This window comes from Hypanus sabinus, chromosome 12, assembly GCF_030144855.1.
Source record: "Hypanus sabinus isolate sHypSab1 chromosome 12, sHypSab1.hap1, whole genome shotgun sequence".
NCBI lineage: Eukaryota > Metazoa > Chordata > Chondrichthyes > Myliobatiformes > Dasyatidae > Hypanus > Hypanus sabinus.
Genome location: NC_082717.1, coordinates 84,073,329 through 84,095,967, shown reverse-complemented (window position 1 = coordinate 84,095,967; position 22,639 = coordinate 84,073,329). Strand labels below are relative to the sequence as shown.

General features: G+C 44.6%; 1 protein-coding gene across 12 annotated transcripts in view; it reads right to left on the bottom strand.

Annotated features, from left to right (window-relative positions):
* syne1b (spectrin repeat containing, nuclear envelope 1b) overlaps positions 1–22,639 on the bottom strand; it is a 543,459-nt gene that overhangs the window by 286,930 nt on the left and 233,890 nt on the right. For all 12 annotated transcript variants that reach the window (XM_059986320.1, XM_059986330.1, XM_059986328.1 and 9 more), the window contains 6 exons: positions 18,016–18,180; positions 13,707–13,879; positions 12,647–12,800; positions 10,703–10,846; positions 6,714–6,878; positions 3,681–3,998 (listed from right to left, as the gene is read on the bottom strand). In XM_059986320.1, coding sequence (XP_059842303.1) covers positions 3,681–3,998; positions 6,714–6,878; positions 10,703–10,846; positions 12,647–12,800; positions 13,707–13,879; positions 18,016–18,180 — 1,119 coding nt within the window. The remainder of the gene's footprint in view (positions 1–3,680; positions 3,999–6,713; positions 6,879–10,702; positions 10,847–12,646; positions 12,801–13,706; positions 13,880–18,015; positions 18,181–22,639) is intronic.

The window sequence follows — 22,639 nt, the reverse complement described above, 5'->3', positions numbered from 1 at the left end:
AGAGGGAGAAGGGAAGGGGAGAGGAGTTGAGGAAAGGGAGGGGGTGGGGGAAGGAGATGAAGAGGATGAGGATTATGCATATGTATACACACATCTATGTGTACACAAAAGTGCATACATACTAAATATTTGTAGGTAATTAAAAGGCTTACGACATGATGTCTATTGTAGGGCAGGTGTGCAAAAGGGTGGAAGTTATGTTTCAGTTACATAAACCCTTGTCTAGTCAAATCAGTTCTGGACACCACACCTTGGGAAAGTATAACTGGAGTGGGTGGAAGTGTGAAGTTAACATTCATTGGAACGGGACTAAGATGGAAATGTAAAATTATGAGCGTAGTTGGCATAAATTAGGTTGGAATTCCTTTGAGTACAGAAACCAAGGGGCAATCTTTGATAGGAAAGTCAGAGTGAAACCATTTGCCTTGGGAAGGGCAGGAGAAAAGAGAGAAAAGAGAATTACGTTTGAAACAAAAAGGCCCTCTAGGGTACATTATCCATATAAAAAATATAGGGAAAATTAGGTTCAGCTGAAAAAAATTCAAAGTTAAAAATTCAAAATTAATCCCTCTCTTTGAGCTATAAGAGAAAATATGAAATGGGAGCAGGAGGCCATTCAGCCCATCATGCTGCCCCACCATCCATAAGATTGTAGCTGACCTACCTCAGCAACACATTCTGATCAAATCTCATATCCTGTGTTTCCCTAATATCCAAAAATCATCCTTCTGTCTTGAACATTCACACTCAGTAACTGAACCACTGTAACCTTTATGAGAGGAGAATTCCGAACACTTTATAACCACTGGTTGAAGAAGTTTCTCCTGATCTCAGTCCTATATGGACCACTCCTTAATTTGAGGCTTTGACACCTTGATTCAAAACAGATTAGTCAGGGAAACATAAACTCCAAGTCTATTCTATCAAGTACTTTAATACTTTTGTACATTCACTCTTCTAAGTTTGAGAGTAAGGGCCCACTCTTTTTAATCTCTCCTTTCACCTGGGGACCAGTCTGGTGAATCTTTGCTGTACTCTCTCCATTTAAAGTAGAATTGTCCAATTTAAAAAAAAAGAGGAGCTATTAGGTCTCTTGAAGAACATAAGGTGAATAAGTAATCAGGCCCTGATGTGATTGACCCCCAGGCTATCGAGAGACAAAAAATGAGATTACTGCAACATTCAACAAGATCTTTGGACTCCTCTCTAGCCATAGGTGAGTTTCCTTTGTTCCAGAAAGGAAATGAGGATAGTCTGGAAATTATAGGCTGGGTGAATCCCACATCACTGGTCGGCTGGCTGTTGGAGGGAATTCTTAGGAATGGGTTTTGTGAGCACTGGAAAAAGCACAACCTAATTAGGGACAGTCAACATCGCTTTGTGCAGGGCAGATCATGTCTTAATAACTTGACTGAGCTTGTCAAGCAGATGACGTGGGTAGTCGATGAATGTAGAGCTGTGATGTTGTCTGCGTGGATTTTATTAAGGCATTCATCAAGGCCTCTCATGGCAGGCCCTTTCAGAAGATTAAGATGCACTGGATCCATGGAGACTTGGTTATTTAGATTCAGAACTGGTTTCGCATAGAACAGAGTGGGTAGTAGTCGATGAGTCTTCTTCTGGTTTGATGTTTATGACTAGTGGGTGTTCCATAAGAATTTGTACTGAGACCTCTACTGTTTGTTCATATAGTTCATATATATCATACGGCACAGGAAAAGGCCTTTGGCCCAACTAGTCCATGTCCCATCCAAGGTAGTCCCATTTGCCAGAGCTTGGCTATAACCCAAACCTTTCCAATCCATGTACTTGCTCAACTGCCTCATTTTCACTATGGATGTCCAGACCTTATGCACTTCTATCCCCCATCATGAAGGCCTTAAAGCTCTCCACTTCTTTCAGGGGGACTAGAATGCAAGTGCAAGATGTAATGCTCAGGCTTTATAAAGCATTGGTCAGACCCTATTTACACTATTGTAAGAAGCTTTGGGCATCTTACCTAAGAAAAGAAGTGCTGGCATTGGATAGGGTCCAGAGAAGGTTCACCAGAATGTCCCAGGAATGAAAGGGTTAACACATGAGAAGCATTTGTTGGCTTTGGGCCTGTACTCACTGGAGTTCAGAAGAATAAAGGGGAATCTCATCAAAACCTGTTGAATATTGAAAGGTCTACAGAGGATGTAGAGAGCACGTTTCCTAAACCAAGGTCGTCTAGGACCAGAGGGCACAGCCTCAGAATAGAGGGATGTCCATTGAAAACAAAGCTTCTTGATTATTTACGGTGTCAAAGTCTACAAGGAGAAGGCAGGAGAATGGGATTGATAGGAATAATATATCAGCCATAATGGAATGACAGAACAGACTTAATGGGTTGAATGGCCCAATTCTGCCCCCATGTCTTATTGATGAGGCCACTCTCAGTTTGGAAGAGCAACACCTCATATTCCATCTGGGTAACCTCCAACCTGATGACATGAACATTGATTTCTCTAACGTCAAGTATTTGCTCCCTTCCATCTTCCATCTTCTTGAATTCCCCACTCTGCCCCATTTACCTCTTCTCTTCTCCTCCCCTGCCTATCACCTCCTCTTGATGCCCCTCCTCCTTCCTTTTCTCCCATGGTCTACTCTCCTCTCCTATCAGATTTCTTCTTCCCCAGCATTTTCACCTATCACCTCCCAGCTTCTTATTTCATTCCGCCCCCCCCACCTAGACCACCTTCTAGCTTGTACTCCTGCCCCTCCCCCCTTTCTTATTCTGGCTTCTTCCCCCTTCCCACCCAGTCCTGATGAAGGATCACGACGTCTGCTGATTCCTCTCCCTAGATGCTGCCAGACCTGCTACGTTCCTCCAGCATTTAGTGCATGTTGTCCAACTGCCTTCTGTGATACATATAGATGACTTGGATCAATTGGGTAGCAAATTTGCTGATGACACAAAGATGCGTGGTGTTGTGTAGAAGGTTACTAGCACGAACCGTGGTAAAACATAACTTGCAGATATGAGCAGGGAAAGGGCAGGTGGAGTTTATTCCAGCCAAGTGTGGGATGATGCAACTTGGAAGATCAAATGTAAAGGGAAGGGACACAGTTAACGGCAGGACTTGTCTCTGTGCTGACGTCCAGAGGAATCTTGAGTTTACTACGTAAAGTGGCCGCACAGCTCAATTTAAGGTGGGGGGAGGAAATTCAAAGGAGATGCAAGGGGCAATTTTTTGCAATTAGAGAGCGGTGGGTGGTCAGAAAGTGCTGCCAGGGGTGGTGCGGGAGGCAGGTACCATATAGGCATGAAAAAGATTCTTAAATAGACACATGAAAATGCAGAAAATGGAAAGACTTCGACCATGTGCAGGCAGAAGAGATGAGGTATTATTAGATAGATATTATCAGCTGAATTACTTTGGCACCCACAATGTGAGACAAAGGACTTGTTCCTGTGCTCTATGTTCTATTCCACACGATACTTAATCTGATGGTTAAGGGTATTAAGGGTAGTCAGCATTTTAAGGTAATTCACTGGCTGGAAGTTCTTAAGTGGCTTCTGCTGTTGCTAATTTCTCTCTGTAACGTGCCACTGTCTGCAGAATCAGGGGGATCTGATGCAAGGCTTGGCAGCGGAGTGCAGACTACATCATTAGAGGCACGGAGCGGTGCGTCATTGCTGCTCACACAGTGCTCACCTGCAGCTGCACCAGTTGTGATTCCTTAGTGCTTCGGTCAGTCTTTCTGCCTGACCGGAGATCAGCCTTGCTCTCCAGGTCGGACAGCCACGTGTCCACCTCCTGGAACATCTTCTCCAGGCGGCTGAGCGTGTTCAGGGTACCGTTGACCTTCTCCTTCGCCTCGCCGAGCCTTTGCTGGTAGAGGTGCCAATCCCGTTGAGCAGACTCGAGAATGCGATCTTCCATGTACATTGAGCCAGACAGGGTCACCTTCTCCTGTGTCTTAAGCACAGCGCTCATCAGAGCTTGGCCCACAGTGCATTGCCTCTCCAAGTCCTGTGAAACAATATTGGAGCGTGTTAATACAAGGCAGCGTGGCTCCTTGGAGAATTTAATGAAGTGAACTGCGTTGTCCATGTCAGACAAATTTCCACACTTGGAAAATCATATGCAGCGCTGGTCACCCCTTTACAGTGGGGATGGGGAAGCTTTGGAAAAGAGTTAACTAGGATGCTGCCTGGATTAAAGGGTATAAGCTACAAGGGGTTGAACAAACACGTTGATTTCTGTGGAGCATCAGGAGTTGAGGGGAGACTCGATAGAAGTTTATAAGATTACAAGAGGGACAGATAGGTAGACAGTCAGAATCTTTTTCCAAGGTAGAAACATCAAGTTGTAGTGGACATGCATTCAGGGTGAAGGGGAGAACATTTAAAGATGTGCAAAGTATTTTTTTAAACACAGAGAGTGGCAGGTGCTGGAGAGGTGCTGGGGTAGTGAGGGGGGAGCAGATTCTACAGTGATAGTTAAAAGGCTTTGAAACTGACAGATGAATATCCATGGACTGGAAGAATATGGATCATGTGTGGGAAGAAGTGATTTAACTTAGAGTCATAAGGCACTTCAGAACAGAAGCAGGCCTTTCTGCCCATCTAACCCATGCCAAACTATTGCTCTGTCCAGTCCCATAGACACGTATCTGAACCATATCCCTCACTACCACTCCCATCTTACCCAACTTTGATATCGAACCCACATCCACTACTTATGCTGGTAGCTTTTTCCATACTCACACCATCCTCCGAGTGAAGAAATGCCCCCTAAATATTTCACCTTTCACCCTTAATCTATGACCTCTAATTCTAGTCTCACCCAAGCTCAGTGGATAAAGCCTGCTTGCATTTACCCTATCTGTACCCCTTGTAAGTTTGCCTATCTCTATTAAATCTCCCCCTATTCTCCTACGCTTCAGGAAATAAAATCCTAACCTTTTCAACCTTTTCCTATAACTTACGTCCTCTAGTCCCGACAGCACCCTTGTAAATTTTCTCTGTAAGTTTTGCATTATGTTCAGCACAGACATTGTGGGACGAATGGCCTGTAGTGTCTTATGTTTTATGTTCTTGTTGAAGGTCAGTGTCCTAGCCAGGACAATTACAAACATGAACCCGAGAAGGTCAGGCAGCATCTATGGAACAAGAAACACACTCAAAATGCCGGAGGAACTCAGCAGGCCAGGCATCTGCTATGGAAAAGAGTAAACAGCCAACATTTCAGGCTGAGACCCTTCATCAGGACTGGAGAAAAAGGATGAAAAGTCAGAGTAAGAGGTGGGGGGAGGAGAGGAAGAAGTACAAGCTGGTAGGTGATCGGTGAAAGGGGGAGGGGTGAAGTAAAGAGCTGGGAAGTCAATTGGTGGAAGAGATAAAAGGGCTGGAGAAGGGGGAATCTAACAGGAGAGGACAGAAGGCCATGGAAGGAAGGGAAGGGAGAGGAGCACCAGAGGGAGGTGATGGGCAAGTAAAATGATAAGTTGTAAGAGGGAAATGGGAATGGGGAACGGTGAAGGGGGTGGGGTGGGGGCAACATTACCAGACGTTCAAGAAATCAATGTTCATGCCATCAGGTTGAAAGCTACCCAGACAGAATACAAGGTGTTGCTCCTCCAACCCGAGTGTGGCCTCATCACAGCAGCACAGGAGGCCGTGGACTGGCCTGTTGGAATGGGAATGGGAAGTGGAATTAAAATGGGTGGCCACTAGGAGATCCCACTTTTTCTTTAGAACAAGAAACAGCATTAATGTTTCAGGTCAAAGGTCTCTTATCAAATATGGAAGGAGAGAAAGTACGTTAACATCAACCAGAGGGAGAATGAAGTGGGAGGTGGGGTGAAGTCAGAGTTGTACAGGGCTAGGTTGTAAATGCAGTCACCTGCTCCTTAGTTAACGGAGGCACTCGGGCAAAGGGATTGTTCACCGAAGCTGTTAAAACAAGATCATTAAAGAGCAAAATGCACGAACAGTATAAAAGTTTCAGAATGCAGAGCTGAGGGACATGCTCCACAGTCAGAAGATAGTCTAATTTAAGAGTACTGGGGGTCAAGTCCTGGATCAGGAATTTGACCAAATTATCTGTATGGAGATATCGATCTAGTACAATGGGAAGTCAGGGGTAGCATCATCCATACAAAACCAGGCTCAACCCACCCTCTCAGCTGACCGTAGTTATACAGTCATACATCATGAAGACAGCCTCTTCAACCCAATTTGTCGTGCTGATCAAGTTGTCTACCTGAGCTGATCCCATTAGCCTGCACTGGCCCGTGTCCCTCCGAGCCTTTCCAATCTTCGCACCTGTCAAGGTGCCTTTAAAATACTGTCATTGTGCCTGCCTCTACACCCTCTCCTGGCAGCTCTCCATAAACCCACGGTGTCAATAAGTTACCACTCATGTTCCTTTTAAATGTTTCCTTCTCACTTTAACCATGGCTGCTGGTTTTAGACGCCCTACCCTGGGAATAAGCATTAAAGATATGACATTATTTTAAAGGAGATCTCCCCCAGTCTCCAAATGAATACAAGTGACGTTACAAAACCAGAGGATACAGTCATTTACTTCACTCCTATTTGTGGAACCTTGCTGGGCATAACTTGGCTGCCACTTTCACCATTTTACAATGGAACGGATACAGTATTTCAAACTTAATTGGTTGGGAAAGCCATTTTGCTGAGCTTGTGAGATGCACTGCCCCGAGACAGGGTTCTGGTTTACCTCGAGGTCCCGAAGCGTCTTTTCCAGATTTACAACGTCATTGCCCAAGTGTGAGCAACAGCAGAGCTTCTCCTTCTCCTGCTCCAGCCACTCCTCGAATGCCTTCAGGCCCTGCTGATACTCCTGGTGAAGCTGAACCAGTTCCTCTGCTCTCCTCGTGCCCTCCTGGAAGCCAAAGCAAACAGGTTTCACAGCCTCACTGAGCAAGGCTACTCTCCCGCAGCATCCTCATCAATGGCCAGATTGGCAATCTCCTCTCCCTACAACTCCCACAGCCACTCCCCAGACAGGTGGGTGAAGATGGAGATTCCAGGGGTGGCTGGTTAAGGGAGGCATGGTGGCACAGTGGTTAATTCTGCTACCTTACAGGTTTAGGGACTGGGTCAGCTCTGGCCCTGGGTGCTCTCCGCACAGAGTTAGCATGTTACCACCCCCTTCCACCACAAGTGCATGTTTGGCACAATAGGGTCTTGTAAGAGACTCTTCGGTAGATACATGGAGCTTAGAGAAATAGTGGGCTATGCGCTAAGGAAATTCTAGCCAGTCTCTAGAGTAGGTTACGTGGTCTGCACAACATTGTGGGGCCTGTAATGCGCTGTAAATTTCTATGCCCTATGTTCTATTTCCCTTTTGGTGCTCTGGTTTCCCCACATCCCAACGATATGCTGGTAGGTTAACTGGCTGCTCTAGATGACCCCTTAGTGCAGTTCATGCTAAAGGAAGCAAGGAAAGGCTGATGGGCTTGTGCAGAGCTGCAGGGGATGGGGCAGACAGAGTTGCTTAGCTGAGAGCTAATGGTCTGTATACCCGCATTACAGTACGTGCGTATTCAAGAGGAGGTGCAGCGAGGTCCACACGCCAAGGGATGAGATAAGGTCCAGGGACTGAGAGCAGGAGTCTGGCTGTGAAGAAACAGGGTCAAGTCAAAGTGCTAGTCCTGGGGTGGTGGAGGGTTCAAGCCCAGATCTTGAAGGAGGCAGGTTAAGGGACAAGCTGTAGGTGAGGCTGTTTAAAGATTCGTCTCTAGTCATAAGGTTGCCAATACTGTTTGGCAAAAGGAAAGTCTGCACCTGTGTTCAGAGTTTGTGATGCCTCCCTGGGAAGGATACTAACAATACTCTCAGTTCAGAGGTCAGACATGAGCCAGCAATGCTGCTGCCTCCCAATAGGCTCATGTCAACCCTTCATCTTAACCCTTATCCACTTGCCTGACCCCAGGCCCTGCTCAGTGCCCAGTGAGTAGATACTGTCCTCCTGGCGGCCCTCAAGGCTGCACACAACTGAAACAGTCACATGGCAGCACCTACAAACCCCGATTAGTTCAGCCATTAATCTTTTGTATGCCCATCCGTGGAAGAATCTGCCTTTCCCATACTGGCCTTGTCATCACCCCAGAAGCCACAAAACTGGAGTGGAGACAAGACACTCCCAATTGTGAGGGGCAGCCTAAGAAGGAGGACCTTCAGGTATTATACGACAATCACTATCGCTTAACCCTCTCAACCAATGACTTTGCACTCCACCATCTTCAAGACCAATAAAACCTCCATGTAACACGTACAAAATGCCGGAGGAACCCAGCGGGCCAGGCAGCATCTATGGAAAAGAGTACAATCGATGTTCCGAGACCTCCATGTGTAGTTCCTTCAAATAAATCCAATACTCCAGATGGTATCCAATCAGAGTATTGTCCTGGGTAGACGGCACAGACCCCTGGTCTCCACGCTTTGCTAAAAATGTGATTCAAACTCCTGCTCTTCAGTAATATGAACTAATAGCAACTAACTAAATGCATCTTGGTATGGAGAGGCTGGAGGAGACAGGGACCTGAGAGCAGCACCCTGGTTGGATTGGTGAACGTGGACGTTGCTGGGGATTGGCAGGGCTGCTCTGTGTGCTGAGAGATGACTCAGACACTCATTCCCACGAGCTGGGTATCATGGAAGCTGTTCTAGCCCAGTCTCTGTACTTGACCACTCAGCTCTCCCAAGCCCAGTGTGATCAGTTCTCAGCAATGGCCCACACTCAGAATGGGCTGTGGGTTAGATTTGTGCCAGCGTCAGTGTGCATCCACAAATACTTTTGGGAACTATGGGGTGGGGCAGATATACAGGTGAGTGTTTAGACTTAAGGACCAGAACACTTTAACAAATCACCACTCTACAGAAAGCAAGATCCCATGGTATCCAAACATCACCTTGTTGTGATCTCTGCTCATGAACTTGTAGACCCCAGTCAGTTCAGATTGGCAACAACATCTCCGACACAATCTCCACGAGCACAGGTGCACCACAAGGCTGTGTGCTTAGCCCCCTGTTCTAATCACTTTACACCAATGACTCTGTGGCCAAGCACAGCTCCAATGCCATATTTAAGTTTGCTGATGACACCACTGTTGAGGGCTGATTCAAAGGTGATGATAAATCAGCATACAGGAGAGAGACTGAAAATTTGGCTGAGTGGTGTCACAACAACAACCTCTCGCTCAATGCCAGCAAGACCAATGAACTGATTGTTGACTTCAAGAGAAGGAAACCAGGGGTCCATAGCCGGTACTCATCGGAGGATCAGAGGTGGAGAGGGTTAGCGACTTTAAATTCCTGGGTGTTACTATTTCAGATGATCTGTCCTGGACCCAGCATGTAAGTGCAGTTGTGAAGGAAGTATGGCAGTGCCTCTACCTCCTTAGGAGTCTGCAGTCGTTCAGCATGACACCTAAAACTTTGATAAACCTTTATAGATATGTGGTGAAGAGTGTACTGACTGGCTGCATCACGACCTGGTATGGAAACACCAATGCCCTTGAATGGAAAATCCTACAAAACGTAGTGGATTCGACCCAGTCTATCATCGGTAAAACCCTCGCAACCATCAAGCACATCTACATGAAACGTTGCTGTAGGAAAGCAGCATCCATCTTCAGAGATCCTCACCACCCAGGCCATGCTCTTTTCTCACTGCTGCCATCAGGTAGAAGGTGCAAGAGTCTCAGGACTTGTACCACCAGGTTCAAGAAGAATTACTACCCCTAGTCATTTGGCTCTGGAATGAAAGGGGATAACAACACTCATTTTCCCCATCACTGAGGTGATTCCGCAACCAATGATCTCACTTTAAAGACTCTTTATCCTTTTACCTCAAGTGCCCACAGGAAAATGAATCTCAGGGTTGTATAAGGTGACATATATGTACTTTGTTAATAAAGTTCAGTTTGAACTTTGAATCCCCTTATTTTTACTCAGTCGCAGACCCTAGCTTTGCACCACTTTTAGGAAATACTACAATCAAACCTCCCTCGGTCTAAAGCGAATGATTTCACACATTCCCCCCATCTGACCCCATTTCCCCTTGGATGTTCCCAATCTTCTGATTCCCTAATGCTCGGAACCTCCACAGCTCTCAGGCCAGGACCCCATCGGGAGATCCCAAGATCAGGGTATCCTGTATCCTGACACAGCCCTCCCATCCCCACCTCTCAATTCTTTGGCCCACTAACTTCACCCAACAAAGACTTCATGCAGCTTTCTGCTTCCATCCATTCTGCAACCCTAGCCCTTGCGTAAATGGCTTATGTCAGATAGCAACCATTGGAGCTGGCACCTTTGGGAGAGAGGCACGCTCTTTCCGAAAAAGGAAACAAATCCATCACGTTCTAGATTTGACTCCATGTTACTACTCTGTAGAAAAATGAGGAAGTTCTCCTTCATATCCTGGGTAAGATTTACCTGATGACAAATGCAAAACTAGAGAATGCTGAAAGCACTCATTAAGTCAAGCAGCATTTGTGGAGCAGAAACAAGCATAACATTCCAAGCCAATGGTCAACCAGAAGAGTATCACTTGTGTTTTGCATTACCGATGACTAATTGTTGTTTGTGTGTAAAGGAAGCACCTTTGTAGCAGTGGCTTCTTGTAAGCAACTTTGGAACATGCGGTGAGAGGAGCAATTGTAACCATACTTTGCACTGGCCTTGTTTCATGCACTGTACCTTTGCCTTGTCACTCAGATTGTTAAAACGTTCCTGAAGCTCTTGCAGTTCCAAACGTGTTACATAATGCTGAGCCATGCTTTCCCCTTTAGCCTGGATGGTTTCTAGCAGGTGGCTGTGACTCAGGGTGTCTTCATACAGTAGCTGCAAGAACACAATCCACACCAGGTTCAGTTCACTGAAGAGAAACAGGACATGTCAAGTTAAAACACTCACAGCTTCCCAGTATAATATGTCAGTGGTGGAGAATGAGGAACTCCAATTGATTTACCAGTTTCTGTTAGAGGAAATGTTTTAACCTACATATGACCGCAGTTCCAAAGTTTCATGTTTGACTTCTGTATTCTGAAGCCACTCAATTGTATTAAAGCAGCCACATTAAGATAGTCCACTACCACCTTCTCAGGGCAACAGGAGATGGCATTATAATTAAAAGCAAAACTAATTATCCAGGTTTACATTTTTCCAATTTGTTCTCTGACACTCCCATTCCCCACACTCCCACCTACCACCCCTATGGCTCTTTGACCAAAAGGGCCACACACACTCTGAGCACACCATGTTCTGTGGCACTGCAGCAGGTGTCATTAGCTAATGCAGCGGGGCAGAGTCAGAAACAGTCCTCCAGTTCAACCCAGATATATGGTACAATGCTATCGTGCATTATGTTGCTCAATCCACACAACTCAACCAGCCACTGTTCGTCCAGGAGCTTAATGGACTTGGTTCACATCCATTTAAAGTGCTTAATCATTCAACCAACCATTAATCAAGGACTTAGCAATCTAACACAAACCCACAAACTCATTCTGTGATTGAAACAGGGACAGAGAAGGCATGCTTCTGATAAGAAATTGAACTCAGGATGAGTCTGCCGAATCATGGAATAAACAGCTCCAATGCATTAACCTAATAACTGCAATTTTAATGCACTCTCTCAACAGCCCTCCCTCACACAACATCACCTCAGACAAACTTAGCCCAATTTCCTTTTGTGGAATTTGTTTTTGCTTTAACTGGCAGCCCTAGAACTGCACAGGAGATGGCAGTCTGGCCTATTAATCATGCACCAGTTCCTTTCCAGAGGATCTAATTGGTCCTGCATCCCCCCCCCCCCATCCCAACTACCACCTCCCCAACTTTCCCCACGTCTCTGAAACATCTTGCTGAAGTGCTTTGCTAATTCCCTTTTTGATGTTAATATTTCATCTACATCAGCCACTATCAGGCAGTATAAAACTGATGATCTCACAAGTCTCCTGCCAGTCAGCTTAAATCTGTGCCCAAAAGATCACCAGGCCCTTTGGACAATACAATATGTTTGTCAATATTTCCTCTCTCTAAACACTTTATGATTGTAAACGTCTCTATCCAATGTTCTCCACTTCTATCTTGTGAGCAGAATAATTCCAACTCCTGTAATCTATCCAAGTAAATGTTGACCCTCGTCTCAAGAACATTCCACTAGATTTCATCTGTCCTGCCTTCAAAGCCTTCTTTTCTTTCTTTATTAATCTTTTTTATTAAGTTTCAAATAGATAGACATAACAATGATAGTGATACAGAGATCGGGATTACATTATTCAAAGCCTTCATGTCCTTTCTAACCTGATGTCTTTAACAAGGGTCACATCATGGTTTTATGGGTTTCATATAAATTTCTTGTTTTTATAATGTGCAGGAACCTATTTACTTTAGTAACTGGTTGATATCTATCAAGCCATCTTCAAAGAAAGCTTATCAGCACATGCATTTCACAAGGAATCCAGCAGTAGGCAGCACTTTGGCAAGACCTGACTCAGTGACAGAGATAAACAAATCTTTCCTTTCACATTCTCAGTATTTTAACATTCAGATATTTGCCAGTTCATTAGCAAAAAAACTTCGAACTTCACTCTGCCTGGCTCAGGAGGCAAGTGTTTCCTGTCTCTAGCCTCCACTCACCTTGGCTTTGCCTAATCCTGTGGCTTTGTCCCGAAGTTCTCTGCATTGTCTTTCAGAAGCCTTTAGGTCTCCCTCCATCCGATCCATCCAGCTCATGAACTGCCGGACATCGTCCTGGTAACTCGTCCACTGAGATAAAGCGGCTTCCAGTTGGCTGTGTAGGATTGAACATGTTATTAGTGCAAATTATCTATAATTTTATCATAAGATTCATCATCCAGTCTTGAAGTAAAGCAACGTTAAACTTTCTGAGCATGTCTTGTATATTTGACTTACAGTCCAAATGACAATGACAGATTCCTAGCGTTGGCAAAGTATTCCAGTTGGAAACATTTGGGCTGATGCTAAATGCTTTTTGAATAAGGCACAAATTATTGCAGGTTCATGAAACCTGGGCACTTCAAAGCCAATCACTTTGTTAATCATTCTCTGTGATGAAATCCAGAAGGTCTGTTGAACTGAAACTTGTGATATGTGGAACACCACACACAAAATGCTGGAGAAGCTCAGCAAGTGAGGCTTTGATGAAGAGTCTTAGTCTAAAATGTCAACTGTTTATTCTCCTCCATGAATGCTGCCTGGCTTGCTGATTTCCTCCAGCATTTTGTGCGTGCTGCTTAGGATTTCAAGTTTCTGCCAAATCTCTTGTGTCAACTCTGTGAAGTTTTCTGAAGGGACGAGCCCAAGAACTCTCAGGCTGCGGGCTGCAATTTCCAGTTCATGCAGGTACACCTCAGACACCAAGTGCACTTTCAGTGCCTGAACTATGCATAATGCTCATCTCTCCACTGGGTGTTTGCTGTGCTAATACATCATGTTATTGCAGCCCACACAGAGCACATGCACCACACTTTATCCTGCACCAGACGTATTTAATGCTTTTTTCGCATGTCACAAACTCAAAACTCTTTTGCAAGTGCAATACATTCTGCCCCACGATACACATAGGTTTAGGAGAACATGGTGATCGTAAATGTTGGTTGATGCCTCAACATCTCTGTGGTGGCTTTGGTCCAGTTTAGTGCCAAATTTAATCCTATCACAGCCGTGAGGAACCGACCTTTTGCATTGAATGGAGAAGGACAGAAGCGAGTCCCAGGAATCTTTCAGATCTTCCATCTGTTTGCAGAGAGCAGCTGTACCTTCAGGGGAAGTACTCCTCAGAACGGACTCCCCACGGGTCAACACCATCTTGAGCTGAATCTCCTTTTCCTGTCTGAGTGCAAGGAGAGCCTGTTGGAAGAGTGATTCATTTCCAGTTAGGAGAGTTCACAAATGCCAGAGGATGTTCATTCATAGAGGGGATGGTCATCGGTGATAAAGTGGGTGATTGTCTCTCAGCCCTAGTCACCTACTGGAAGCTAACAGTAGATTTCCTTGCAGGTCTGTTTAGTGAAGACACACTTTTCACACCATTGATGTCATAGAATCATGCAGCAGGGAAGCAGGACCCCCCCCCCCAGTCCTCCACATCCATGTCAATTACCCCACAATGATCCCAATAGCCAGCACTCTGTCCAATACTCAGAGAGGCCTTAGATATGAGGACTTTGAGCCAGTGGAAATGAAGAAACAGCACAAAGTATGTAACGGTGGATAATGTGAGAATGGAAGGAAATTTGAAGTGAGTGGTTTTCCCTATCCACCTGCTGTCCACTTCACTCTGGAAGGTAGAGGCTGTGAACAAAGTTCCCTCTAATTTGTAATGACCAGTGTGTGCAAAAATCTTTAGCTTTTTGCCCAGTGACAACAACATCTGCGCACTGAATTTTTAAGTGGAAGCAAGCCTGAAGTTATTCTAAGGATAATAATCTACCAAGTCCAGTTTGTTGTTCATTGATCAAAAGAAATAAAATAATTATCATCACTGTGAGTCTTATTTCTCATCTACTTTACAACAGCATGTAATAATATCAATCTTTTCAAATGTTATTAAAGCTGTTTGAAATGGTCAAACAAAACTTAAAAAGTTACAAAGCTAGTTGACAAAATATTTTGACTGGTATTTTATTTGGAAATCATTGCACACAGCACAGATTTTGTAGCTTAATTCCACATTTCGTCAAGCCATTTCGTTTTAAATGAATGAGCAGTTCCTTTGTGCTTCATGCCCTTTGCTTCTTTGGAATTCAATAATTTCTTCAATAAAAACAGCATTAATAAGCCAGTTCTAAAATCTGCAGACAAACCATTGCAAACTCCACCTTGCCAACACCATCCACGTCAGAATTTGGAAAACTTAATGTCATTGTGTATGATCGTGAAATATACTTAACATGCCAATGAGGTAGAGGGTGACATTCCTTTGTGCGCTAGTAGCAAAAGATGTGTCTGCACACACCTTAGGGGGAGCATTGGTTGTGAGTCTGGAAGGGGCTGACAATGAAGCCTTGATGAATGGACTTAGTGCCTCCTGAACAGACTGCAGGCACTGAGCACCAGTACAGTAGATTATTCCTAACCACAAAGGCTTTAATGCCAAAGAATGTTTCTTTCAGGTCTTCAAGCAATGAATGATTCTGTCTGTGGTAACATTTTGTCCTGGCCCATGTAGAGTTATTCCTACATTACTGCTGGGTCAAAATCCTGGGCCTCCCTGCCTCTGTCTCTCTAATCGGACCAATCCTGGTAAATAGCATAAGCACAAATGGGAAGTGGATTGTCAGTGTGGAAAAGTGGGCTGGTTGGTCTGTGTCTGTGCATTGCTTTGTTTCCATCCCTTCACTCAGCTGAGTGTGTTCCATTACTGGGAACACAAAAGGAAGCGAAACAGAGAAATTAGAGCCATTATTTCCCAGCCCTCGTTGGTCAGGAACATCATAGAGCTCAGAAACAAGATCCCCATTTCAGCTAGTCTCATTTCCACTGAAACTTTCCCATGTACCTGTCCATGCACCTTCTAAATGTTGTTGCTGTACCTGCCTTAATCACCTTCTCTGGGTGAAAACATTGCCCATCAGAGGTTCCTATTAAATCTCTAGTTCTGGGTTCCTTACCCTGGGAAAAAGACAATGTTCATTGACCTGATCTATAACCCTCATGATTTTATGCACTTCTATAAGATCAACCCTCATGATTCCGGAGATGACAGAGTTAGACTATAAGGAGAGATTGTGTCACCTGGGACTGTACGCACTGGAATTCAGAAGGATGAGAGGAGATCTTGTAGAAACAAATATAATCATGAAAGGGATAGATAAGATAGAAGTGGGGAAGTTGTTCCCACTGGTAGGTGAGACTAGAACTAGGGGACATATCCTCAAGATCTGGGGGAGTAAATTTAGGACAAAGATGAGGAGGAACTGCTTTCTCTAGAGTGGTGAATCTGTGGAATTCTCTGCCCACTGAAGCAGTGGAGGCTACTTTAATAAATATGCTTAAGACAAGGTTGGATAGGTTTTTGCATTGTAGGGGAATTAAGGGTGATGGGGAAAAGGCAGGTAAGTGTGGTGAACTACATATACCTGTCTGGACATGCCCCCCTGCTGACTGCTCCTGTGGCTCCTCCCACAGACTCCTGTATAAAGGCAATTGAAGGCACTGCTCCTCCCTCAGTCTCCAGGATCTTGCTGACAGTGCTTTCTTCCAGCTAATAAAAGCCTATCTCTCGCCTCACGTCTCCGAGAGTTATTGATGATGCATCAATAAGTCCATAGTCAAATCAGCCATGATCTTATTGAATGGTGGAGCAGATTCCTGCTCCTGTTCTTATTCTCCATTGCTCCTGTGCTTAAAGTCCCAGCCTGCTCAACCTCTATCCATAACTCAATTTGTTAAGTCCCAACAACACCCTCATGAAGCTCCTCGGCATCTTTTCACTTAATGACATTTTTCCTTTTGCAGGGTAACCAAATCTGAAAACTATATTCCAAATGAGGTCTCACAAGCACGCTGTGCAACAGCAACGTAACTTCCCAATCACCACACTGATTAATGAAGGCCAGCATACTAAAAGCCTTCTTTCACCAGTGACGCTGCTTTCAGGGAACCATGTAGTGGAATACTACCTACCTGAACTGCCACAAGATGTGCAGCGAACGGACTCCATTTAGTGGGAAAGCTGGAGCATCCAGGAACTTAGGCCGGGCATCAGTGAATGAATGGTGCTTAGCATCTAAATCCAGATGACGGGACAGAGAACACTCCTCACACTGATGCAGCTCTTTGGCATTTTTAAAAAGCTCTGCTATCAGCAGTTAGTTTGGCTGCTGGTGGAGAATGGATCCTATTGTATCACAGAATCATGCATCACTTTTACCCCTCTCTGACAGTTCATCATTGAAACTGAAAAACTAAACTTTCGATTTTTTGTAACAGCAAAGTGTGTTAGCAGAAGTTACCAAAATTCCTAAATATATATCTTTTATCGACGTACCTATCCGAGAACCTCTTAAATGTCCCTAATATATCTGCCTCTACCAGCAGCCCTGACAGTGTGTTCATGCACTGACCATTCTCTGTGTAAAAAACTATCTCTGACATCCCTCTATACTATCCCCAATCACTTTAAAATTACGCCCTCTCGTTCAGCCATTAGCACCTCACATTTGACCACACACACACACACACACACACACTCACACACACACACACACACACACACACACACACACACACACACACACACACACACACACACACACACACACACACACACACACACACACACTTATAAGGTTGCTTATTCCCTGATGTACTCCCTGTTTAATGAAATCCATCAGGCAGCCAACCATAGTACTGGATCCAATCATTCCATATTGTACAGGATAAGGACACTCCGGTGTGATTCCAAAGGAAAACCACTGCTGGAAGAGCCATCCTTTGATTAACATGTTAACATAAGTGATACCCTTTTGGTCACTCTGAGCAATGCAAAATACTTCATGTTAAAGTGATACCCTTTTGGTCACTCTGAGCAATGCAAAATACTTCAAGATATTCTTCGTAGCTGATGAGTTCTCCCTCGTGCCACGGACAACACTTTATACACACCGCATCTTTAATCTGGACTCCACCTTGGATGGTCCCAAGTTAGGCTGCAAAAAGAGGAGGGTTGGCCATGGGACTAGCAAACCCATCCTGTAAAATCCTAGAGCCACAGAAACACTGACTGAAGATCTGGAGGCCTCGTCCCTTCACCTAGAAAATGTATAATGGGTTACATGCGGGGACAACTTGGAAGAGTGGTCTAGGACAGAGAATTCTGGCAAGCTGCTGTCAAAGGCCTATGCTCCAGTAGGGGTGATGCACTTAAGCAAAAAATAAACAATTCTTGACCTGCTCCCTCTCCCCCTTCGGGTGAGATTCCAAGCTGGGATCCCAGATTTGGGTAACCAGACTTGTGAGGATAACATGCCAATAAAACTCACCTCAACCTTTGCCATCCGGTTGTCTAGCATACTTTTATCAGCAGTGGGGGTACGGTAGGATTCCAGCATGTGCCTGGCATCAGCCACCCAGTCCTGCAGCTCCTTCAGTCCCTGTGAGAACTGCTGGTGTTCAGTTACAGTCCGCTGAACCCTTAAAGCCTTCTCCTGAAATCCAATAAAAAGGACAGAAGCAGTTCTCACAAAATCATTATATTTCGTGTTTTATTTATACGCAAGCAAATGTAAACTCCATCACAAACTAACTAACACTTTGTCAGCAATGGTACCCCAGAAGCCAGGCTATCTTCCAGCACTATTCTTGAAACTGCTCCCACTACCCCTTTGGACTGTCTCTTTCAGCACCCGGTGATTTGCTGTATGAAAACATTTCCTTTTATCACATCACCAAGTTTTGGGACGAAACAGATTCTTTTGCCAGTCATTTTACAGCTAGCAATTCAAACACACACTTTTCATTACTTACTCTTATTGAAGCCAATCATTTTGAAAACAGTTGTCCCAAGAGTGAATAGCTCCACTTTTTTAATTGTTTCTGCAAACATTTATAAGATTGCTTATCACCTGCTTAAATTAAACACACTGGGAAGCAACCCACAGTAGGAGATCCAGTATCCTCAGTTTTGTATAGGACATGTACACAGAAACTAGTCTGACATTCCTATAGGGTGCTGGGAGACGTGCACTGTTGGGAGTGCCAAGGGAGACACAAATTGCTGGAGAACCCATTCCTTGACTCATGATGTCCCTTTGTCCACTCTGGGAAGCTGCCCACCATACAGCCAGCTACTTGCCCACCACATGGGCATGCTATGTTGGCAAGAAAATGTGCTGCAACACTTGCAACAAAGCCTTTGTTCATGGTGGCCCCACAGAAGAGCAATAGCCTGCATGGGGGACTATTTGCAATAGGGGTAGCTAGCTGCTAACTGGTGGCACGTGCACTTGGAGGAAGCAGGCGTAAAGCATTGGCTACAAGCCCCTGGTTGACATATGGATTGGTGACTTCAGGCATGATGTTCTGCAGAAATGTATGGCACAGAAGAGGGCCAGTGGTTGGGCCAAAAAAAAAAGTAGCCATTTAAGCTTTTCCCAAATTTCTGCTCTCTGTGCTGGGGCTGGGAGGTTGCAGCACATCAAGTGCTCATCCAGACATCCCCTGAAATCAGGGGTTGACGGACCCCTTGGTTAATGGCAAAAAAAAAGGTTGGGAACCCCTGTCCTAAATGTATGGAGAGATCTTGTCTCCACTCCACTTTCAAACACCGATCTGGCTCCCTACACTCTTCAAGTGAAATTGCTTTTGCTTCATCTTCCTTTAATCCTTCTAGCAACTACTCCACATCTTTCCCCCCTAGCTTGTGATGTTTCTGTTGGGGAAAATTTATCTTTGCTGTTTACCCTATCCATGTCGCTCATCATCTTGTACACTTCAATTAAATCTCAGTATCCACAGAAAAGGATGAGTGAGGAGAGGGCCAAGTGTGTGGTTGTTGGAAAGATTAAGCAGTGGGCCTATACTTACTCAATTTTAGAAGAACGAGAGGTGATCTCATTGAGTTATACTTAACTCTTATGAGGATTGTCACTGAAAATGAAGGGATGATGTTGCCTCGGGCTGTGATGCCCAGAGCCTGGAGCCACAGTGTCAGAATACAAGCTCAGCCATTCAGGACTGAGAGGAAAGAAATTCCTTCATCTAGAGCTAGCAATTTTTTGGAATTTTTTTACCCAGAAGGTCTATGAAGGCTCAACTGCTGAATATATCCCAGAAACTGGTAGATAATTAGATGCAAGAGGAACCAAGGAATATGGGGTTAATGCAAGAAGGTGATGCTGATTTAAAAAAAATCATTTGCGATCTTATTGAATGGTAGAAGAAGCACGAAGGGCCAAATGGCCTACTTCTGCTTCAATTTCTTAAGCCAATTACAAACTACACTGTCATAACCGTAATTCTCAGCCCTGGCAACATGCTCTAAATATGCTAATATGCTAAATATTTAGCATATCCTAAATATGCTCTACAGTGCTCACATCCATCCTGTGGCATGACAGCTTGGATCATACAGCACAACGCAGCTGTGGCAACTCTATAATCAATTCAAATATGACCTCTCTGCTCTAATACTTCATATATTGACCAATGAAGGCAGGCAGTCCATGCCATTTCTTAATCACCTTCCCTTTCCTTCCACAAGCCTTGGGGATTTGTGGATATTCTCTCTAAATTCCCTGTTTTTTTTTAGGATCCATTCCTCTGCCTTGTTTGTACACCTTCCAGTACAAACGCAGTGTGACCGGATTCCCTGCAAGTCACTTTATGCACTCAAACAAGTGACTCTGAAGACCTTCCAAACCAACGACGAAGGACTAGAGCACCAAGCCATACGCCCACCCTGCTGTTCCTTCACCACTGCTGGGGTCAACATCCCGGAACTCCCTCCCCGACGATACCGTGGCTCTACCCTCATCTCAAGGACTGCGGCGGTAATTAAATTAGGGGGGCAAGTGTTATAAGGGGAGGTTAGACAAACTATGGTTGTTTTCTCTGGAGTTCTGGAGGCTGAAGGGAGACGAGATAGAAGTTTATAAACTCATGACAGAGACACACATTGAGTAGATAACTGGAATCTTCTTAGAGATGCAACGTCTACTACTAAGAACATGCATTTAAAGTGATGGGGGAAATGTTCAAAAGCGAGGTGTGGGGCAGGAGTTTTTGTATATACAGAGAGTGGCGGCTGCCTGAAGTGCTCTGCCAGGGGTGGTAAAGGCGGATACGATCGAGGTGTTTAAGATGCACATGAATGAAAGGATAGGGGCCGTGTGCAAGCGGAAGCAATTACTGGCAGTGGCTTAATTAGTTCAGCACAGCATCGTGGGCAAAAGAGCCTGTTCCTGTGCTCTACTGTTTTACATTCTACATGCTGGCTCAGACTTCGAAGCTCATATTCAGGTACAATAGAGTCTTTTAAGCGACTCTTAGATAGGTACATGGAGCTTAGAAAAATAGAGGGCTATGGGTAACCTTAGGTCGGGGGTCGGCAACCCGCGGCTCCGGAGCCACATGTGGCTCTTTTACGTCTGTGCTGCGGCTCCCTGTTGCTTTGGGAAATAATTGGTCAGTAGTTAATTAAAATGTATTTTATGTTAGTTTGTTAGTTTTTGAAATGTAATTCTAAATTTGAAGATTATGGTGATCTTGTACAATCTAAATAAGAGGTTGTGGCGACCCATTTCCTGACACATCCGAACCGGCTCACAATTAGCCAGCGTTCAGGCTAAGGGAGATAGCCTACGGGGGTTTGTGAGTACGTGTCTTTTGCAGCAACCGCGCCCATGGGGGGGCGGGTTGAGGGAGGCTTAAAAGCAAGGCTGTTTAGTTCGAATAAAGCTATCTTTGACTGCAGTTTACTGACTGCGTGTAGCACACCGCTACAATGTGTTTTTATCGCTGGCTGTCCAGAGGGGAGGTGCTGAAACGCTTTGTCGCGTGTCTGGAAGAAGTGAAAACTTTCCTGGGAAGCAAAGGGCTCACCTTTCCTGAGCTGGAACAGCCAGAGTGGCTGGAAAAGCTACACTTCATGGTAGACATGACAGTGCACCTGAACACGCTGAACACAGCTCTTCAGGGGTAAGGACGTACAGCCCTGCACATGTTGGAGGATGTTTTGGCATTCGAGCGCAAGTTGACAGTGCTTGCCAGAGATTTACAGAAAGGCACATTGTCTCACTTCCCCAATTTGAGAGAGTTCAAACAAGGTCACGACATGATAAATTCGGAGTATTTACATTCTGCAATCATCGCAATGCAAACATCGTTTGGGAAACGCTTCTGTGAGTTCAGAGAGGAAAAAAACACATTATCCTTCCTGGTCACTCCCCTAAGCATCGATCCATCCTTACTGAATACGACTGCATTGGCAGGTGTGAGTCAACTTGACCAAGTATGATAAATATTTTAATTGCCTATTATTTTACGTATATTCATATGTTTTCATTGTTCAGTGAAATAGTCCTTTTATTTTTCAGGTTAACAGCTGGCTGACGTTATTTTTGGTTTGCTGCTGGCGGCAAATTTAAGTTTGGCGTTTTTCATAAACACAAGAAGGACTCAAATAGACGTTGAGTATTTTACTTAAAAGTAACCTTCAACCCAACGTCTTTTTTTCGGAATTCAAAATGTTTTTGTTGCATGCAGAAATGTAATTTCGTTTTCTCTGCAGGAGTTAATCAATTTCATAAATGCAACACATTATAGTTTGTTTATACATAGCATAAAGGCAAAACAAAACGTTGTATGCAGTGTTATTTCATTTTAAATGTCAAACGGGTTTTGCGGCTCCCAGTGTTTTCTTTTCTGTGGGAAACGGGTCCAAGTGGCTCTTTCAGTGGTAAAGGTTGCTGACCCCTGCCCTAGGTAATGTCAAAAGTAGGTACATGTTCGGCACAGCACTGTGGGCCGAAGGGACTGTATTGTGCTGTAGGCTTTCTATGTTTCTATATGACTTGAAAAAATATCTTTTTAAAACCAAATGGCATTTAGCAAGAGATAAGCTTTGTCTTGGTTGCAGTTTTCATACCAACAGTGAAGTCATGAGAC